The following is an 18,430-nucleotide window of genomic DNA, read 5'->3' as shown; positions in this document are numbered from 1 at the left end:
AACAACGCTATTTTAAAGGGAAAAAAAGCATTATTTTGGTGAGAAAACCATGTTCTTGCAAGGATAAAGACTGATTCTTAGGAGAGAACTTTTTATTTCTGGGATAGGTACTGATATTTGTGTGACATTCTTCTAAAATTGGTCCGAAATCGATATTTCTGTTGGAAATGTCCTTATTTTGAAGAGGGAAAGAGGTATTCCAATAACAGTGTTTCATATGTTTCTGAAAGGGACCATTTGTAGAGAAAACGATTTCTATTGGGGATGAAAACCACTTTTTTGGGTAGAAAACGCTACTTGTAATGATGAAAATCTTTGTATTGGTAAGAAAATTAATTTTTGACAAGATTCAAGAGTGATACCTGCAGAGAGAACACATTTTTTTCTGGTGTATGTATTGATATTAGTGTGAAACACATCGGAAATTTGTCTGAAATGGATAATTCTTATGTTAATGTCATTATTTTGAAGGGGAAGACAGATATTCAGGAATCAATGAGTCATAATTTGTTACAAAGCATCGTTTTAAAGAGAATGTGTCTTCTTTTGGGGATGAAAAGCAGTAATTTAGGGAGAAATTGCTATTTGTAGGGATGAAAAGCATTAGTTTGGGAAGAAAACCATGGTTTTTCAAGGATGAAGAGTGATACCTAAGAGTATACTTTTCGTTTCTGGGATAAGTATCGATATTCATGTGACCTACTTCTAAAATTTGTCAGAAATCGATATTTCAGTTGGAAATGTCATTATTTTAAGATGAAAAGAGTTATTCTGGAAACAGTGTGTCATATTTGGCTACAAACGATAATTTTGTAGAGAAATCGATTTCTTTTGGTGATGAAAACCACCTTTACGTTTAGAAAATGCTGTTTGTAGAGATGAAAAACATTATTTTGGTAAGAAAACCATATATTTGCCGGGGTAAAGAGTGATACCTAAGAGAGACCTTTTTATTTCTGGTATAAGTATTGATATTCCTGTGAAATTTTTCTATAATCTGTCAGAAAAGGATACATCTGTTGAAAATGTCCTTATTTTGTAGAGGAGAAAAGGTATTTCCGTTAGTAATGTCCTCAATTTGTAGAAGAGAAAAGGTATTCTGGAAACAATGTGTCATATTTTGCTTCAAAGCTTCATTTTGTAGAGAAAATGTCTTCTTTTGGGGATGAAAAGCAGTATTTCTGGGAAACAACCCTATTTTAAAGGGATAAAAAGCATTATTTTGGTGAGAAAACCATGTTTTTGCAAGGTTAAAGAATGATTCTTAGGAGAGAACTTTTTATTTCCGGGATAGGTTCTGATATTTGTGTGACATTCTTCTAAAATTTGTCAGAAATCGATATTTCTGTTGGAAATGTCCTTATTTTGAAGAAGGAAAGAGGTATTCCAATAACAGTGTTTCATATGTTGCTGCAAGGGACCATTTGTAGAGAAAACAATTTCGATTGGGGATGAAAACCACTTCTTTGGGTAGAAAATGCTACTTGTAATGATGAAAAGCTTTGTATTGGTAAGAAAATGAATTTTTGGCAAGATTCAAGAGTGATACCTAAGAGAGAACACATTTTTTTCTGGTGTATGTATTGATATTAGTGTGAAACACATCGGAAATTTGTCTGAAATGGATAATTCTTATGTTAATGTCATTATTTTGAAGGGGAAGACAGATATTCTGGAATCAATGAGTCATAATTTGTTACAAAGCATCATTTTAAAGAGAATGTGTCATCTTTTGGGGATGAAAACCAGTAATTTAGGGAGAAATTGCTATTTGTAGGGATGAAAAGCATTAGTTTGGGAAGAAAACCATGGTTTTGCAAGGATGAAGAGTGATACCTAAGAGTGTACTTTTCGTTTCTGGGATAAGTATCGATATTCCTGTGAAATTTTTCTAAAATCTTTCAGAAAAGGATATATCTGTTGGAAATGTCCTTATTTTGCAGAGGGGAAAAGGTATTTCTATTAGTAATGTCCTCAATTTGTAGAAGAGAAAAGGTATTCTGGAAACAATGTGTCATATTTTTCTACAAAGCCTCATTTTGTAGAGAAAATGTCTTCTTTTGGGGATGAAAACCAGTATTTCTGGGAAACAACGCTTTTTTAAAGGGATAAAAAGCATTATTTTGGTGAGAAAACCATGTCCTTGCAAGGTTAAAGAATGATTCTTAGGAGAGAACTTTTTATTTCTGGGATAGGTACTGATATTTGTGTGACATTCTTCTAAAATTTGTCAGAAATCGATATTTCTGTTGGAAATGTCCTTATTTTGAAGAGGGAAAGAGGTATTCCAATAACAGTGTTTCATATGTTGCTGCAAGGGACCATTTGTAGAGAAAACGATTTCTATTGGGGATGAAAACCACTTTTTTGGGTAGAAAATGCTACTTGTAATGATGAAAAGCTTTGTATTGGTAAGAAAATGAATTTTTGGCAAGATTCAAGAGTGATACCTAAGAGAGAACACATTTTTTTCTGGTGTAAGTATTGATATTAGTGTGAAACACATCGGAAATTTGTCTGAAATGGATAATTCTTATGTTAATGTCATTATTTTGTAGGGGAAGACAGATATTCTGGAATCAATGAGTCATAATTTGTTACAAAGCATCATTTTAGAGAGAACGTGTCATCTTTTGGGGATGAAAACCAGAAATTTAGGGAGAAATTGCTATTTGTAGGGATGAAAAGCATTAGTATGGGAAGAAAACCATGGTTTTTCAAGGATGAAGAGTGATACCTAAGAGTATACTTTTCGTTTCTGGGAAAAGAATCGATATTCATGTGACCTACTTCTAAAATTTGTCAGAAATCGATATTTCTGTTGGAAATGTCATTCTTTTTTAGATGAAAAGTGTTATTCTGGAAACAGTGTGTCGTATTTGGCTACAAACGATAATTTTGTAGAGAAATCTATTTCTTTTGGTGATGAAAACCACCTTTATGTTTAGAAAATGCTGTTTGTAGAGATGAAAAACCTTATTTTGGTAAGAAAAGCATATATTTGCCAGGGTAAAGAGTGATACCTAAGAGAGACCTTTTTATTTCTGGTATAAGTATTGATATTCCTGTGAAATTTTTCTAAAATCTGTCAGAAAAGGATACATCTGTTGAAAATGTCCTTATTTTGTAGAGGAGAAAAGGTATTTCCGTTCGTAATGTCCTCAATTTGTAGAAGAGAAAAGGTATTCTGGAAACAATGTGTCATATTTTGCTTCAAAGCTTCATTTTGTCGAGAAAATGTCTTCTTTTGGGGATGAAAACCAGTATTTCTGGGAAACAACGCTATTTTAAAGGGATAAAAAGCATTATTTTGGTGAGAAAACCATGTTTTTGCAAGGTTAAAGAATGATTCTTAGGAGAGAACTTTTTATTTCCGGGATAGGTTCTGATATTTGTGTGACATTCTTCTAAAATTTGTCAGAAATCGATATTTCTGTTGGAAATATCCTTATTTTGAAGAAGGAAAGAGGTATTCCTATAACAGTGTTTCATATGTTGCTGCAAGGGACCATTTGTAGAGAAAACAATTTCGATTGGGGATGAAAACCACTTTTTTGGGTAGAAAATGCTACTTGTAATGATGAAAAGCTTTGTATTGGTAAGAAAATGAATTTTTGGCAAGATTCAAGAGTGATACCTAAGAGAGAACACATTTTTTTCTGGTGTAAGTATTGATATTAGTGTGAAACACATCGGAAATTTGTCTGAAATGTATAATTCTTATGTTAATGTCATTATTTTGTAGGGGAAGACAGATATTCTGGAATCAATGAGTCATAATTTGTTACAAAGCATCATTTTAAAGAGAATGTGTCTTCTTTTGGGGATGAAAACCAGTAATTTAGGGAGAAATTGCTATTTGTAGGGATGAAAAGCATTAGTTTGGGAAGAAAACCATAGTTTTGCAAGGATGAAGAGTGATACCTAAGAGTGTACTTTTCGTTTCTGGGATAAGTGTTGATATTCATGTGACCTACTTCTAAAATTTGTCAGAAATCGATATTTCTGTTGGAAATGTCATTCTTTTTTAGATGAAAAGAGTTATTCTGGAAACAGTGTGTCATATTTGGCTACAAACGATAATTTTGTAGAGAAATCTATTTCTTTTGGTGATGAAAACCACCTTTACGTTTAGAAAATGCTGTTTGTAGAGATGAAAAACCTTATTTTGGTAAGAAAAGCATATATTTGCCAGGGTAAATAGTGATACCTAAGAGAGACCTTTTTATTTCTGGTATAAGTATTGATATTCCTGTGAAATTTTTCTAAAATCTGTCAGAAAAGGATACATCTGTTGAAAATGTCCTTATTTTGTAGAGGAGAAAAGGTATTTCCGTTAGTAATGTCCTCAATTTGTAGAAGAGAAAAGGTATTCTGGAAACAATGTGTCATATTTTGCTTCAAAGCTTCATTTTGTAGAGAAAATGTCTTCTTTTGGGGATGAAAACCAGTATTTCTGGGAAACAACGCTATTTTAAAGGGATAAAAAGCATTATTTTGGTGAGAAAACCATGTTTTTGCAAGGATAAAGGATGATTCTTAGGAGAGAACTTTTTATTTCTGGGATAGGTTCTGATATTTGTGTGACATTCTTCTAAAATTTGTCAGAAATCGATATTTCTGTTGGAAATGTCCTTATTTTGAAGAGGGAAAGAGGTATTCCAATAACAGTGTTTCATATGTTGCTGCAAGGGACCATTTGTAGAGAAAATGATTTCTATTGGGGATGAAAACCACTTTTTTGGGTAGAAAACGCTACTTGTAATGATGAAAAGCTTTGTATTGGTAAGAAAATGAATTTTTGGCAAGATTCCAGAGTGATACCTAAGAGAGAACACATTTTTTTCTGGTGTAAGTATTGATATTAGTGTGAAACACATCGGAAATTTGTCTGAAATGGATAATTCTTATGTTAATGTCATTATTTTGTAGGGGAAGACAGATATTCTGGAATCAATGAGTCATAATTTGTTACAAAGCATCATTTTAAAGAGAATGTGTCTTCTTTTGGGGATGAAAACCAGTAATTTAGGGAGAAATTGCTATTTGTAGGGATGAAAAGCATTAGTTTGGGAAGAAAACCATAGTTTTGCAAGGATGAAGAGTGATACCTAAGAGTGTACTTTTCGTTTCTGGGATAAGTATCGATATTCATGTGACCTACTTCTAAAATTTGTCAGAAATCGATATTTCTGTTGGAAATGTCATTCTTTTTTAGATGAAAAGAGTTATTCTGGAAACAATGTGTCATATTTTGCAGCGACTCGGCACGGACTCAGATGTGAACGATCCAAATCGTTTATTACAAGTTCTCACATCCCTTATATACCTTCACAAGTTGTTATTTTCTAACTTTCCCATCCGCCCTTACAACTTTCCCAAACATCTTACATGTCAACAAAGCATTCTACAAAACACTTTTCAACTGTCCATGCAGGCACATAACCAATCAGAGCTGTGAGACTCTTCTTCTCCTTGCAGAGGTGTCCTTGGTTCTCATGCTGTTTATCTTGCTCCACAGCTGCTGCTCTGAACAGCTTTTCTTGTATTCCCACAATTCCCCCTTTTTTGTTTATTGACAAGCTACTACCATACTATAATATAATAACACTAATTATATTAATAACATAATCATTATAACTCAATCAAGGCCTCGATTGACAATATTCTGAAAATGAAAAAGGAGATAAGGCAAATGACAAAATATATGGTTAAATCCACTAAAATATCAGACGCATTTTGCCTGCGGCCTAAATTCCTACAACCTGGAAAAGAACCCCTGAGAATCCAATTCTGTGTAAATTTGAAATAGGTTAGAAAAGACTTCAATTTCGTGTTATCCATTTTAGACCATCCCGTTAGCATGAAGCAAATGCTCCCTAAGCTAGCACATTATTACTTATTGTCCCTGGAGAGGCAGAAAACTGCAGAAAAGGAGAGAGAAGGATCATGTTGGCGGTGGATGCGATAGGCAGCGCCAGCAGGGCGTCCCCTGCTTCAAGGTGCACTTTCCCTTTCTCATCCACCACGGATTCTCTCTTGCTCTTTTCCTACTCAGGGTCTGAATGGTATTTTCCATTTGTACACTGCATCCGCATGGCCAGTGCATGGTACAGAGTCCAAGTGGAACACCTGCTTACAAAACAGAATAAATTGCCGAGGTTAGCCTTTTTTTGCAAGCACCTTTGTTTCAATTGATGCATGGTCATATTTTGAAAATCCCAATTAGTGAGATGAAAAAGAGTTAATAACTGTTATGTTTAAGAATCATCCGTTTGTCCAGGATTCTTTTCCAGGGTCTTATTTTTACAAACTAAGAAGAGGCTAGTTGATAGGCTAATAAAATCATAACTGAACATTACTAATACACTAGAAGAGCTATTCCCATAATTTCCAGCATTGGTAACATCAAATCCTATTTAACTTATATTCTATCTACTGCCAAAATAGGAAAGACACACAATAATCTAAATAATGCTTAATAATTCTAATTCTTAAATTTATACCAGTAATGTGGAAGAGTTACCTACTATGTCTTACCATTACTAAAATTATTATTCGCAATACAACAAATTACAAAGCAATATCAATGAAGTAAGAGGCGTATAATCACAATCATTATTAAGGCTGGGTGTTATTTTCTGCCTTGAGATGAGGCCGAACATATCTTGCCGGAACCCATGTAGGGCCAGTCCTTGTAGAAACACAAGCATATCCACGACCCCAGGTTATCAATGGTAAGGGGCCTTCCCAGTGCCCTGTGGCCATATTTCGAATGTTAACCATTGGCCGTTCCTTGAGCACTGGGGAACCCCCAAAATGACGATCCACACGAGTTGTATTTGTATGATCACGATTCAAAAAATTCAGCACAAACAAAGCCTTACATAATCTTTCTTGTGGTGTGTCTCCCGTATTCCCCCTTTTTTGTTTATTAAGAACAGATTTCAGTGTTTGATGAGTACGCTCAATGATAGCTTGTCCAGTGGGAGAATGAGGGATGCCTGTAATATGTCTAACTCCCCATTCTTGAAGGAAAGTTTGAGTGGCCTTAGAAGTATAAGCGGGCCCATTATCTGTTTTTATCGTATGAGGGATTCCCATAGCAGCATAAGCAGATAACCAGTGTTTACGGGCGTCACGACTGCGTTCACCTGTATGTGCTGTGGCAAATATGTAAGAAGAATGAGTATCTATCGTTACATGTACGTATTTTAGACGGCCGAATTCAGGAACGTGAGTGACATCTGTCTGCCAGAGTTGAAGAGGGGCTGTTCCACGTGGATTTGTCCCAATTTGAGGCAAAGGGGCAATTGCCTGGCAGTCTGGGCATGTTAAAATAATGTTACGGGCTTGATCTACTGTCAGTTGGAATTGTTTTTGTAAGGCTCTCCTGTTCTGATGGAAAAATTGATGGGAGAGTCGTGCTTGCTCAAATAATTGAGGAGTAGCAAAAGCGACTGTGGCTTGATCAGCCTTACGGTTGCCCTCAGTTAAAGGACCAGGCAATGTAGTATGCGATCGAATGTGCATAATAAAATAAGGAAGAGTACGGTGAGAAACATAATGCAAGACTCGTTTGAGCTGTACAAACAAAACCGGATTATTAACTTCCTTAAGAAAGGACCCTTCAATCCGCTGAATGATACCTGCAACATACAAAGAGTCAGTTATTATATTAAGCTTTTGGTCTGAAAAAATTTGGAAAGCTCGAGCTACTGCAGCGAGTTCTACAACTTGAGGTGATCCATCAACAACATGTACGTCTGACTGCCATTGTGTAGCAGTCGCACGCCAGAGAACCACTGCTTGGTGTGTCTTGCCAGAGCCATCTGTAAATACAGTAACAGCATTAGGTATTGGAACATGTGAAAGTAAAGTATTAGTAGCAATGGGGATATCAGCCAAATTATGTAGTAACTGATGTTTGGGAGGATGAGTGGACAATTGTCCGGTATAGTCTGCCATAGCAGTCTGAAAAGGAAGTGACTGCGCAAGCATCCAATCTAAATCTTTTTTAGTAGCAGGTACGTATATGCACTCAGGGTCAAGAGCTCGTAGAATTTGTAGACGATGACGACCTCGCTGTATTAGCATAGCAAACATTTCCACTCGTGATGTAATAGTTTTTGAAAATGTATGAGGTAAAAATACCCATTCGAGAATAATGAGAGGATCCTTTCTTGAGGTATCCCATTGACATAACAAGCTATATGGCTGATAGAAGTTGGATATTATTATGAGATGTACTGGAAGTGATAAACAAACACGATGGCTGTATCGATTTTGCACTGATGTTATTACAGAGTCTAAGCATTGTTGTGCTTCTGGTGTTAATTGTCTTTTAGAAGTTAGATCTGGGTCTCCTTTCAGTAGTTTGAATAAAGGATGCAGCTCTTGAGTAGTAATTCCCAAAAGTGGCCGCAACCAATTGATGGTTCCTAATAACTTTTGCAGATCGTTTAATGTCCGTACGTGAGGTACTATTTTGAGGATTTGTGGCTGAATAGTGTGAGATGCAATTTTCCATCCTAAATATTTCCATGGAGAACTAAGTTGCACTTTTTCTTCTGCTATTTGTAAGCCAATAGATTGGACTGCCTCCCGGACGAGCAGTAAAGCGTCCTTTAGACCCTCTTCTTGTTCTGCTGCTATTAAAATATCATCCATGTAATGATAAATAAGGACATGAGGTCTAGCCTTTCGTACTGGTTGTAATGCATTTGCTACAGTCAATTGACATATCGTTGGACTATTAAGCATTCCTTGTGGTAACACTGTCCAATGATACCTCTGAACAGGGCTTTGTAGGTTGATAGAGGGCACTGAGAAAGCAAATCGTGGTGCATCTTTTGGATGAAGCTGAATGGTAAAAAAACAGTCTTTCAAATCAATGACTGCTATAGGCCAATCCGAAGGTAACATTGAGGGTGAAGGAAGGCCAGGCTGCAACGCTCCCATAGGCTCAATTACTGCATTGACAGCACGCAAGTCCTGTAAAAGTCTCCATTTTCCACTCTTCTTGAGGATAACAAAAACCGGAGTATTCCAAGGGCTGGTAGTAGGCACTATGTGACCAGCAGCTAGCTGTTCTTGAACTAACTCATGTAAGTGCAGCAACTTTTCTCTTTTTAAGGGCCACTGATCTACCCAAATAGGTTGTTCTGTTTTCCAAGCTAAGGGTATAGGTTGCTGCCGATCAATGGCCCTTACTGAAAATTTGTCTGCAAAATCATACCCCACTGACTTAAGAGATCCCGACCCCACAAAGTACAGGGAATTGGTAAAATGTAAGGAGCAGCGTGAGCAATGCGACCATCAGGCCCTTCAAAAGATAAAATTCGGGCACTTTGTTTTGGCTGCTGTAGGCCCCCAACCCCCACAATAGCAGAATTAGGGTCTCTTAGTGGCCACTCAGAGGGCCAATCACTGGACTTAATGATGGTAACATCAGCTCCAGTATCCACTAGTCCTAATAACTGCCTGCCATTTACTAAGCATGGTAATAATGGTTTGTCTTTTGACAGTTGTGTGGTCCATAGCACAACAGGTTTATCTGTGCTCCCAAATCCACCGGTTCGATCTCTAATACCAGGTTTGGTCATAGAATGAAAAGGGACTAATTGTGCTATTTTTTGGCCTTTTGGAATAAAACAGGGGGGTGAGGGTGTCCATGCCATTATCTTAATTTCCCCGGTATGGTCAGCATCTATAACTCCAGGTAAAACAAAAAGTCCCATCCTTGTAACAGAAGAACGTCCTAACAAGAGGGCGCTACGCCCGTCCCCAAGGGGACCCATTACCCCTGTTGGAATGAGAGTCACGGTGCTATCAGTCAGCGTCACTGACTGGGCAGTGGACAAATCCACTCCTGCGCTGCCAACGGTGGCTGGTCTGAGTGAGCTGGCCAGACAGCGTCTGGCTGAGTCGGGACCGTATTTGCTGTCATAGCGCGCGGTCTCGCGCTCCTCTTGCCGTTTCCCGGCAGATCGCAGGGCTGTGCAGCAACAGGAAGTTTGGATCGGCAGTCTCTAGCCCAGTGTAGCCCCTTCCTGCACCGTGGACAGGGTCGAGTTGGAACAGCAGAAGCATTTTTATTTACTCGCTTGGGCTTTTTACAGTCCCGTTGGACATGACCTGGTTCTCCACAATTGTAACACTTTACTTTTTGAGCTGTCCCTGCATCAAGTTGGGTGGCCAATGAATCTGCTAGCAGGGCCATTTTATGACTTTCTGTGCCTACATCTTGACAGGCTTTAATCAAGTCAGTAATTGATGGGTCTGCATTCCTTAGGGACTTTAAAACCTTTCGACAGTCTGCATTTGCGTTTTCTACTGCTAATTGCTTAAGCAAGACATTTCGGGCAGCTTCATTTTCTACTTGTCTCTCTAATGAATTTTGTAAACGGTCAAGAAATTTAATGTAAGGCTCAGTAGCCTCTTGCCTAATTGAAGTAAATGAAGCATCGGGTGAATTAATATCAGGAACCCGACGGACAGCACGCAACACCAAAGTCTTAACTTGTTCCAGGCATTGCCTGTCCAGCTGTGCCTGTGCCTGAGGTGTTGCCCGGACCCCCTCCCCCATGAGTTCCTCTAGGCCAATGTGATTTAGATTGTTCAAATTATTCAAGGCCTGGACAGCAGCCTGATCCCGGTATTCAGTCATGAACACGGTGTATTGCATGGGAGAGAGGATCATTCGTAACACACTTTTCCAGTCATGAGGAGTCATAACATAACTATCACCAATTGCAACCAAAAGATTATATGTAAAGGTAGACTGAACTCCGTATGTTCTCACTGACTTCCTTAGCTCTTTCACTGCCTCATAAGGCAGGGGTTCCCAACGGGGGACCTGATTCGGCTGATACAACACAGGAAAGGCTTGCAATGTGTCAGCATCACCCCTTAATATTGCTTCTTTTCTGCACTGCTCTAAGACACCACAGTACGCTGTAGGGAAATTTGTCGTTTCTGCTCCCTTCAAATTATCATCAGGAAGAAATGCGCCCGATTCGCATTCCGGATATACTGGACCTGGGTCACAACGATCCCCTGGTTTCGATCCGTCCGTGTCTTTAATCACGTTACACGCCGGCTGCACAGACGCTGCAGCGCACGACGTGGGGGGGGCGGAGGGCGGTGGCGCAGAGAACGTCATGGGCGGAGCGGAGGGCGGAGCGGAGGGCGGAGGCGCTGCGAGCGTCGTAGGCGGAGCGGGGGGCGGAGCGACGAACGTCGTAGGCGGGGCGAAGGGCGGGGGCGCGGCGAGCGTCGTGGGCGGAGCGGGGGGCGGAAGCGGCGCGACGAACGTCGTAGGCGGGGCGAAGGGCGGGGGCGCCGTAGAGGGCGGCAACGCGGCGAGCGTCGGGGGAGGAGCGAACGGCGGGAGCGCGAGGGGGGGCGGTTGCGGCTTTTCGTCTCCCCGAATCGCGGGGGGGTCGGAGCCGCCAGTCGGATCCGGGCACGGGCCGCTTCCCGCAGCGAGAGGCAGCGGCGGGGTTGGGACGGAGGGCGGCAGGGAATGGTCGGAATAAATTCTTTCCCGTCGTGATTGCTTAAGCCCTTCCATTATCCGGCTCCAAACGGGCAACAGCTTAGCAGCCGTTCTGTCTTTAGCGAGAGAAGCCTCGTAGAGTTTTGAGCCGATTCTGTCCCAAAGTTCTCCATCGAGAGAGAACTCAGTTTTTGGAAATTCAGGGACATTTTTGCTTATCCATTTAAGAAGAGTAGCTAATGCTTTAGAAGACACAGTCTTATCCTGATACGGTAACACTGACCGCAATACTTCGAGATTTACTTTCTGCTCCTTCGTTAGTGAGCTCCCCATAGTTCCCGACTGCTCACCTTCTGTCCTGCAGAACGGTGCGGGTGCGCGCGAAACAGTCTCTCCGAAGTTCAGTCGGGCGACGCTGCCGGACCGGGCTCGCTCAGCCACGGGTTGATTTGCTCCACGTGGTGGGCGCCATTTGCAGCGACTCGGCACGGACTCAGATGTGAACGATTCAAATCGTTTACTACAAGTTCTCACATCCCTTATATACCTTCACAAGTTGTTATTTTCTAACTTTCCCATCCGCCCTTACAACTTTCCCAAACATCTTACATGTCAACAAAGCATTCTACAAAACACTTTTCAACTGTCCATGCAGGCACATAACCAATCAGAGCTGTGAGACTCTTCTTCTCCTTGCAGAGGTGTCCTTGGTTCTCATGCTGTTTATCTTGCTCCACAGCTGCTGCTCTGAACAGCTTTTCTTGTATTCCCACAATATTTGGCTACAAACGATAATTTTGTAGAGAAATCGATTTCTTTTGGTGATGAAAACCACCTTTATGTTTAGAAAATGCTGTTTGTAGAGATGAAAAACCTTATTTTGGTAAGAAAAGCATATATTTGCCAGGGTAAAGAGTGATACCTAAGAGAGACCTTTTTATTTCTGGTATAAGTATTGATATTCCTGTGAAATTTTTCTAAAATCTGTCAGAAAAGGATACATCTGTTGAAAATGTCCTTATTTTGTAGAGGAGAAAAGGTATTTCCGTTAGTAATGTCCTCAATTTGTAGAAGAGAAATGGTATTCTGGAAACAATGTGTCATATTTTGCTACAAAGCTTCATTTTGTAGAGAAAATGTCTTCTTTTGGGGATGAAAACCAGTATTTCTGGGAAACAACGCTATTTTAAAGGGATAAAAAGCATTATTTTGGTGAGAAAACCATGTTTTTGCAAGGATAAAGAATGATTCTTAGGAGAGAACTTTTTATATCTAGGATAGGTTCTGATTTTTGTGTGACATTCTTCTACAACTGGTCAGAAATCGATATTTCTGTTGGAAATGTCATTCTTTTTTAGATGAAAAAAGTTATTCTGGAAACAGTGTGTCATATTTGGCTACAAAGCTTCATTTTGTAGAGGAAATGTCTTCTTTTGGGGATGAAAACCAATATTTCTGGGAAACAACGCTATTTTAAAAAGATAAAAAGCATTATTTTGGTGAGAAAACCATGTCCTTGCAAGGATAAAGATTGATTCTTAGGAGAGAACTTTTATTTCCAGGATAGGTACTGATATTTCTGTGACATTCTTCTAAAATTGATCAGAAATCGATATTTCTGTTGGAAATGTCCTTATTTTTAAGAGGGAAAGAGGTATTCCAATAACAGTGTTTCATATGTTGCTACAAGGGACCATTTGTAGAGAAAACGATTTCTATTGGGGATGAAAACCATTTTTTTGGGTAGAAAATGCTACTTGTAATGATGAAAAGCTTTGTATTGGTAAGAAAATGAATTTTTGTCAAGATTCAAGAGTGATACCTAAGAGAGAACACATTTTTTTCTGGTGTAAGTATTGATATTAGTGTGAAACACATCGGAAATTTGTCTGAAATGGATAATTCTTATGTTAATGTCATTATTTTGTAGGGGAAGACAGATATTCTGGAATCAATGAGTCATAATTTGTTACAAAGCATCATTTTAAAGAGAATGTGTCTTCTTTTGGGGATGAAAACCAGTAATTTAGGGAGAAATTGCTATTTGTAGGGATGAAAAGCATTAGTTTGGGAAGAAAACCATAGTTTTGCAAGGATGAAGAGTGATACCTAAGAGCGTACTGTTCATTCGTGGGATAAGTGTTGATATTCATGTGACCTACTTCTAAAATTTGTCAGAAATCGATATTTCTGTTGGAAATGTCATTATTTTAAGATGAAAAGAGTTATTCTGGAAACAGTGTGTCATATTTGGCTACAAACGATAATTTTGTAGAGAAATCGATTTCTTTTGGTGATGAAAACCACCTTTACGTTTAGAAAATGCTGTTTGTAGAGATGAAAAACATTATTTTGGTAAGAAAACCATATATTTGCAAGGGTAAAGAGTGATACCTAAGAGAGACCTTTTTATTTCTGGTATAAGTATTGATATTCCTGTGAAATTTTTCTAAAATCTGTCAGAAAAGGATATATCTGTTGGAAATGTCCTTATTTTGTAGAGGAGAAAAGGTATTTCTGTTAGTAATGTCCTCAGTTTGTAGAAGAGAAAAGGTATTCTGGAAACAATGTGTCATATTGTACTACAAAGCTTCGTTTTGTAGAGAAAATGTCTTCTTTTGGGGATGAAAAGCAGTATTTCTGGGAAACAACCCTATTTTAAAGGGATAAAAAGCATTATTTTGGTGAGAAAACCATGTTTTTGCAAGGATAAAGAATGATTCTTAGGAGAGAACTTTTTATTTCTGGGATAGGTTCTGATATTTGTGTGACATTCTTCTAAAATTTGTCAGAAATCGATATTTCTGTTGGAAATGTCCTTATTTTGAAGAGGGAAAGAGGTATTCCAATAACAGTGTTTCATATGTTGCTGCAAGGGACCATTTGTAGAGAAAACGATTTCTATTGGGGATGAAAACCACTTTTTTGGGTAGAAAACGCTACTTGTAATGATGAAAAGCTTTGTATTGGTAAGAAAATGAATTTTTGGCAAGATTCAAGAGTGATACCTAAGAGAGAACACATTTTTTTCTGGTGTAAGTATTGATATTAGTGTGAAACACATCGGAAATTTGTCTGAAATGGATAATTCTTATGTTAATGTCATTATTTTGTAGGGGAAGACAGATATTCAGGAATCAGTGAGTCATAATTTGTTACAAAGCATCATTTTAAAGAGAATGTGTCTTCTTTTGGGGATGAAAAGCAGTAATTTAGGGAGAAATTGCTATTTGTAGGGATGAAAATCATTAGTTTGGGAAGAAAACCATAGTTTTGCAAGGATGAAGAGTGATACCTAAGAGTGTACTTTTCGTTTCTGGGATAAGTATCGATATTCATGTGACCTACTTCTACAATTTTTCAGAAATCGGTATTTCTGTTGGAAATGTCATTGTTTTTTAGATGAAAAGAGTTATTCTGGAAACAATGTGTCATATTTGGCTACAAACGATAATTTTGTAGAGAAATCGATATCTTTTGGTGATGAAAACCACCTTTATGTTTAGAAAATGCTGTTTGTAGAGATGAAAAACCTTATTTTGGTAAGAAAAGCATATATTTGCCAGGGTAAAGAGCGATACCTAAGAGAGACCTTTTTATTTCTGGTATAAGTATTGATATTCCTGTGAAATTTTTCTAAAATCTGTCAGAAATAGATACATCTGTTGAAAATATCCTTATTTTGTAGAGGAGAAAAGGTATTTCCGTTAGTAATGTCCTCAATTTGTAGAAGAGAAATGGTATTCTGGAAACAATGTTTCATATTTTGCTACAAAGCTTCATTTTGTAGAGAAAATGTCTTCTTTTGGGGATGAAAACCAGTATTTCTGGGAAACAACGCTATTTTAAAGGGATAAAAGCATTATTTTGGTGAGAAAACCATGTTTTTGCAAGGATAAAGAATGATTCTTAGGAGAGAACTTTTTATATCTACGATAGGTTCTGATTTTTGTGTGACATTCTTCTGCAACTGGTCAGAAATCGATATTTCTGTTGGAAATGTCATTCTTTTTTAGATGAAAAAAGTTATTCTGGAAACAGTGTGTCATATTTGGCTACAAAGCTTCATTTTGTAGAGGAAATGTCTTCTTTTGGGAATGAAAACCAATATTTCTGGGAAACAACGCTATTTTAAAGGGATAAAAAGTGTTATTTTGGTGAGAAAACCATGTCCTTGCAAGGATAAAGAATGATTCTTAGGAGAGAACTTTATATTTCTGGGATATGTACTGATATTTGTGTAACATTCTTCTAAAATTGGTCAGAAATCGATATTTCTGTTGGAAATGTCCTTATTTTGAAGAGGGAAAGAGGTATTCCAATAACAGTGTTTCATATGTTGCTACAAGGGACCATTTGTAGAGAAAACGATTTCTATTGGGGATGAAAACCATTTTTTTGGGTAGAAAATGCTACTTGTAATGATGAAAAGCTTTGTATTGGTAAGAAAATGAATTTTTGGCAAGATTCAAGAGTGATACCTAAGTGAGAACACATTTTTTTCTGGTGTAAGTATTGATATTAGTGTGAAACACATCGGAAATTTGTCTGAAATGGATAATTCTTATGTTAATGTCATTATTTTGTAGGGGAAGACAGATATTCAGGAATCAATGAGTCATAATTTGTTACAAAGCATCATTTTAAAGAGAATGTGTCTTCTTTTGGGGATGAAAAGCAGTAATTTAGGGAGAAATTGCTATTTGTAGGGATGAAAAGCATTAGTTTGGGAAGAAAACCATAGTTTTGCAAGGATGAAGAGTGATACCTAAGAGTGTACTTTTCATTTCTGGGATAAGTGTTGATATTCATGTGACCTACTTCTAAAATTTGTCAGAAATCGATATTTCTGTTGGAAATGTCATTATTTTTAGATGAAAAGAGTTATTCTGGAAACAGTGTGTCATATTTGGCTACAAACGATAATTTTGTAGAGAAATTGATTTCTTTTGGTGATGAAAACCACCTTTACGTTTAGAAAATGCTGTTTGTAGAGATGAAAAACCTTATTTTGGTAAGAAAACCATATATTTACCAGGGTAAAGAGTGATACCTAAGAGAGACCTTTTTATTTCTGGTATAAGTATTGATATTCCTGTGAAATTTTTCTAAAATCTGTCAGGAAAGGATATATCTGTTGGAAATGTCCTTATTTTGTAGAGGAGAAAAGGTATTTCTGTTAGTAATGTCCTCAGTTTGTAGAAGAGAAAAGGTATTCTGGAAACAATGTGTCATATTTTGCTACAAAGCTTCGTTTTGTAGAGAAAATGTCTTCTTTTGGGGATGAAAACCAGTATTTCTGGGAAACAACGCTATTTTAAAGGGATAAAAAGCATTATTTTGGTGCGAAAACCATGTTTTTGCAAGGATAAAGAATGATTCTTAGGAGAGAACTTTTTATTTCTGGGATAGGTTCTGATATCTGTGTGACGTTCTTCTAAAATTTGTCAGAAATCGATATTTCTGTTGGGAATGTCCTTATTTTGAAGAGGGAAAGAGGTATTCCAATAACAGTGTTTCATATGTTGCTACAAGGGACCATTTGTAGAGAAAACGATTTCTATTGGGGATGAAAACCACTTTTTTGGGTAGAAAATGCTACTTGTAATGACGAAAAGCTTTGTATTGGTAAGAAAATGAATTTTTGGCAAGATTCAAGAGTGATACCTAAGAGAGAACACATTTTTTTCTGGTGTAAGTATTGATATTAGTGTGAAACACATCGGAAATTTGTCTGAAATGGATAATTCTTATGTTAATGTCATTATTTTGTAGGGGAAGACAGATATTCAGGAATCAATGAGTCATAATTTGTTACAAAGCATCATTTTAAAGACAATGTGTCTTCGTTTGGGGATGAAAACCAGTAATTTAGGGAGAAATATCTATTTGTAGGGATGAAAAGCATTAGTTTGGGAAGAAAACCATAGTTTTGCAAGGATGAAGAGTGATACCTAAGAGCGTACTGTTCATTCGTGGGATAAGTATCGATATTCATGTGACCTACTTCTAAAATTTGTCAGAAATCGATATTTCTGTTGGAAATGTCATTCTTTTTTAGATGAAAAGAGTTATTCTGGAAACAGTGTGTCGTATTTGGATACAAACGATAATTTTGTAGAGAAATCGATTTCTTTTGGTGATGAAAACCACCTGTACTTTTAGAAAATGCTGTTTGTAGAGATGAAAAACCTTATTTTGGTAAGAAAACCATATTTTTGCAAGGGTAAAGAGTGATACCTAAGAGAGACCTTTTTATTTCTGGTATAAGTATTGATATTCCTGTGAAATTTTTCTAAAATCTGTCAGAAAAGGATATATCTGTTGGAAATGTCCTTATTTTTAGAGGAGAAAAGGTATTTCTGTTAGTAATGTCCTCAATTTGTAGAAGAGAAAAGGTATTCTGGAAACAATGTGTCATATTTTGCTACAAAGCTTCGTTTTGTAGAGAAAATGTCTTCTTTTGGGGATGAAAACCAGTATTTCTGGGAAAACGCTATTTTAAAGGGATAAAAAGCATTATTTTGGTGCGAAAACCATGTTTTTGCAAGGATAAAGAATGATTCTTAGGAGAGAACTTTTTATTTCTGGGATAGGTACTGATATTTGTGTGACATTCTTCTAAAATTTGTCAGAAATCGATATTTCTGTTGGAAATGTCCTTATTTTGAAGAAGGAAAGAGGTATTCCAATAACAGTGTTTCATATGTTGCTACAAGGGACCATTTGTAGAGAAAACGATTTCTATTGGGGATGAAAACCACTTTTTTGGGTAGAAAATGCTACTTGTAATGTTGAAAAGCTTTGTATTGGTAAGAAAATGAATTTTTGGCAAGATTCCAGAGTGATACCTAAGAGAGAACACATTTTTTTCTGGTGTAAGTATTGATATTAGTGTGAAACACATCGGAAATTTGTCTGAAATGGATA

The 18,430-nt window shown here is 37.4% G+C and overlaps 1 protein-coding gene across 1 annotated transcript; it reads right to left on the bottom strand.

The window, feature by feature from the left end:
- Positions 1 to 9,841: 9,841 nt before the first annotated feature.
- LOC146754644 (endogenous retrovirus group K member 24 Gag polyprotein-like) lies at positions 9,842 to 10,669 on the bottom strand. The gene has a single exon (XM_085527809.1). It carries the CDS (start codon positions 10,667 to 10,669, stop codon positions 9,842 to 9,844), a length of 828 nt encoding a protein of 275 aa, XP_085383935.1.
- Between the last annotated feature and the right edge of the window lie 7,761 nt (positions 10,670 to 18,430).

Source organism: Coturnix japonica, chromosome W, assembly GCF_054131305.1.
Source record: "Coturnix japonica strain WE chromosome W, WE-NBRP24, whole genome shotgun sequence".
NCBI lineage: Eukaryota > Metazoa > Chordata > Aves > Galliformes > Phasianidae > Coturnix > Coturnix japonica.
This window is presented reverse-complemented; position numbering and strand designations above follow the sequence as displayed.